The sequence below is a fragment of the Cornus florida genome, unplaced genomic scaffold (genome assembly GCF_030987335.1).
Source record: "Cornus florida cultivar Cherokee Brave unplaced genomic scaffold, ASM3098733v1 CherokeeBrave_3.0.0_Hap2_Chr03, whole genome shotgun sequence".
NCBI classification, from domain to species: Eukaryota; Viridiplantae; Streptophyta; class Magnoliopsida; order Cornales; family Cornaceae; genus Cornus; species Cornus florida.
In genome coordinates, this window is record NW_026775573.1 from 9470644 (window position 1) to 9474167 (window position 3524).

The following is a 3524-nucleotide window of genomic DNA, read 5'->3' on the forward strand; positions in this document are numbered from 1 at the left end:
CCTTTTTGTGTTAGAGAAAATGACAAGAAAATCTATAAAATAATTAATGCATCATTTCTTATTTTAAAATACAACAAATACCCTTTATACTATAAATTTAACTTTTTCTTTTTTTTTTAAACCTTATTTACTTCTTTAGTTTTTGTTTAGTATTATTATTATTTTTTGTCCTGTCAAAAACATAATATATCTAACAGAGATAAATCAGAGATGATTTTTTTTCCAGACAAAACAATTAATTTCCTTATAACTTAATCTCGAAGTATCAAGTCGGTCCCGAACAATTAAGGAAACCACTATATATATATATATATATATATATATATATATCAATTAGGAAACTAAGATATATATATACATTGCATTATATATATATCAACTTATCCCGGGCAAGAACCTTCGATTCACTCCATCAATGGCGACACAGTGGAAGATAGAGAAGGTTCTTGGCAGTGGAACGTACGGTATTGTGTACCTTGCAACCTTCCCTACCCTTCCACCCATCGCCATTAAATCATCGGTTTTCTCAAAATCGGCCTCGCTGCAACGAGAAAAAATCATTCTACAGATTCTGAAAGGTTGTCCGGAGATCATTCGTTGTTTTGGATTCGAGGAGATGATTGCAAAAGATGAAAAATATTCCAATCTTTTCCTGGAATATGCACCGGGAGGCACCTTGGAAGACCTGATCAAGAAACGCGGCGGCAAGTTGTCAGAACCAGAAGTTAGGGTTTACAGCCGAATGATCCTTAAAGGACTGCAATACATTCATGAGAAAGGGTTTGTTCACTGTGATATCAAGCCCGCTAATATCCTTGTGTTTCCTACATCATCAGTACCATGTCGATGCGGGGTCGAAAATAATCGAGTAAAGATAGCTGATTTTGGACTGGCGAAGAGGGCTGGAAAGGGTGATATATTTGTGAGTGGTGGGCTTGATGATTATCGAGGGACACCTCTCTACACATCGCCGGAGTCAGTTGCATTAGGCTTGAATGAAGCACCAATGGACATTTGGTCTCTCGGCTGCGTTATGGTGGAGATGCTCACCGGAAAGCCGGTATGGAGTAATATTGATGGGGATTTGAATGATCTGCTCTTCGAGATTGGTTTCGGAGGAGAAGAAGAGCCGGAGATACCAGAGGGATTTTCTGCCAACGCCACTGACTTCTTGATAAGGTGTCTAGTGAGGGAGCCAAGTGAGAGATGGACTGCAAAGATGCTCCTAAATCATCCATTTATGGTTGAACACCAGCCACTGCCATCATCTTTGAAAAAAGCTTCCAAACTTGTTCAACACCATCCCTTCAACAACCGGCACGACGCAGAGTTGATCAGTTCTCTTTTAATCAATCAACAACTAAAGGGTGTTCATGCAGTTGCCCCAAGCTAGGGTTTTGGACTGAATTGATTTTTAGTTTCATGTTTTATACTAATGTGTATACTTGATTCTTTCAAACGTACATGTATATAATTAATCTGTTTGATTAAAATTGTTCGATCAGCACAGTGATCAATTTTCTCTGTTCATAAACTTTAAAATGAAGAAGTAAATGGTGTTTCCAATCACAATTTTCTTTTGGGTTATGGATTGAATTGATTTTTATCATGTGTATTTGATATACATTATTTGATCTCTTTCAATGTTGTGATCATGATCGGTTTTGAAAGTAGCTGCAAAACACTTCTACTGCATGTATTCAAGATTAATGTGGCAAAAGGTTAATAATGGAATGGAAAAGAATTTTAATTCTGATGGTATCGATCAAAAAAACGATGAATGAGAAATATATTTTGTGCCTTGCACAAAACTATGCTGAGAATGCCTAGTGGTTCAAGTGTTCAAATCCCCATTTTCTCGAGTTATGGATTGAATTTTTATCATGGAACTAGCATATACAATGATCTCTTACAATACACACACACACACACACACTAATCTGATTGATCAATCTCTATTTAATAATGAAGTCATCAAATGACTTCAGCCACATATTTAATTTAATTTATGTCACTATGGCTTTTGCACTATTTATCGTGTGATAATGAATGTGTTTGGCAGTAGCTGCAAAACTCTTCTACAATAAATGCGGCAGAAGCTAGGTTTTTAGTGAACTGAATTATAATATGAATCATTTTACAAGTTTAACCATAATAGAGAGGTGACATAAATTTGACAATAATGCATATACGGAAGACAAAAATTTTTACAAGTTATGGGTAATGCAACTGATAAGAAGACTGGCCAGTAAACATAAATCATTTGAAAACTTTTAGTCACTATTCATATCTTATTTCTTCTTGCTGTTTTTTTTTCCAATGGTTGTCCGTCATCTTTAAACTTCATTGATCACAAATCCGCACCAGAAGAGGTGATACTGATTATGCTTTGAATTTCCTTATTCTGATGCACTTGCCATTGTGGGTGATGACAACCTTCTGCATTCCAACAGCCAAGTCTTGAAATTCAGAGAACGAATATGAGAATTAAAAAACTCTATTCGATATCATTCACGATGAGTATTACATTCAATTTATAGACTAATACCTAGCTAAATTAGGTAACTAATTATACAATAATAGGAAACTAATTACCTACTAATTAGCCCTAAATCAAGGAGTAAATCATTCAATCCTACAGCTATACAATCTGTATAATCTCGGATTACAAAAAATAAAATCTCAACACTCCCCCTCAAGTTGGTGCATAGATGTCACACATGCCCAACTTGCCTAAAATTTTTGAAAACACTTGATTTGAGACTGCTTTGGTGAGAATGTCGGCTAGTTGATCATCAGATCGAATATTAGGCAACTCCACAATTTTTTCATCCAACTTCTCCTTAATGAAGAATCTGTCTATTTCGACATGCTTTGTACGATCATGTTGAACTGGATTATGAGCAATATCACATGCTGCTTTGTTGTCACAACACAGTCTAATCGATTGCCTAGGTAAATAACCCAAATCCCGCAAGAAAAGTCTTAACCACAAAGTTTCACAAAGTCCAAGCGCCATACCTCTGAATTCAGCTTTCGCACTCGAGCGAGCAACAACATTTTGTTTCTTGCTTCTCCATGTAACAAGATTACCTCCTACAAAAGTGAAGTAACCAAAAGTAGATCGCCTATCATCTATAGCTCCAGCCCAGTCAGCATCAGTATATGCATCTATGTTTTGATAACCAGCATTTTTAGTGAACAAAATTCCTTTTCCAGGAGCAGATTTCAGATACCTCAAAATGTGCATAACTACATTCATATGTTGCTCTCCAGGATCATGCATAAACTGGCTAACAATGCTCAATGCATAAGCCAAATCCGGTCTTGTGTGTGCTAAATACATCAATCTCCCTACAAGTCTTTGGTATCTTCCTTTATTAGTAGGTACTTGGTTGGACTCAACACATAACTTCAGTCCTTCTTCCACTGGTGTCTCAACTGGTTGACATGCTATCATGCCAGTCTCTTGTAATAGATCTAAAGCATATTTTCTTTGAGATAGAAAGATTCCTTTATTAGAT

General features: G+C 36.1%; 1 protein-coding gene across 1 annotated transcript; it reads left to right on the forward strand.

The window, feature by feature from the left end:
* Positions 1-415: 415 nt before the first annotated feature.
* On the forward strand, positions 416-1393 carry LOC132301079 (mitogen-activated protein kinase kinase kinase 20-like). Its single transcript, XM_059798368.1, has one exon. The coding sequence runs from the start codon at positions 416-418 to the stop codon at positions 1391-1393; it is 978 nt and encodes a 325-aa protein (XP_059654351.1).
* Positions 1394-3524: the final 2131 nt, after the last annotated feature.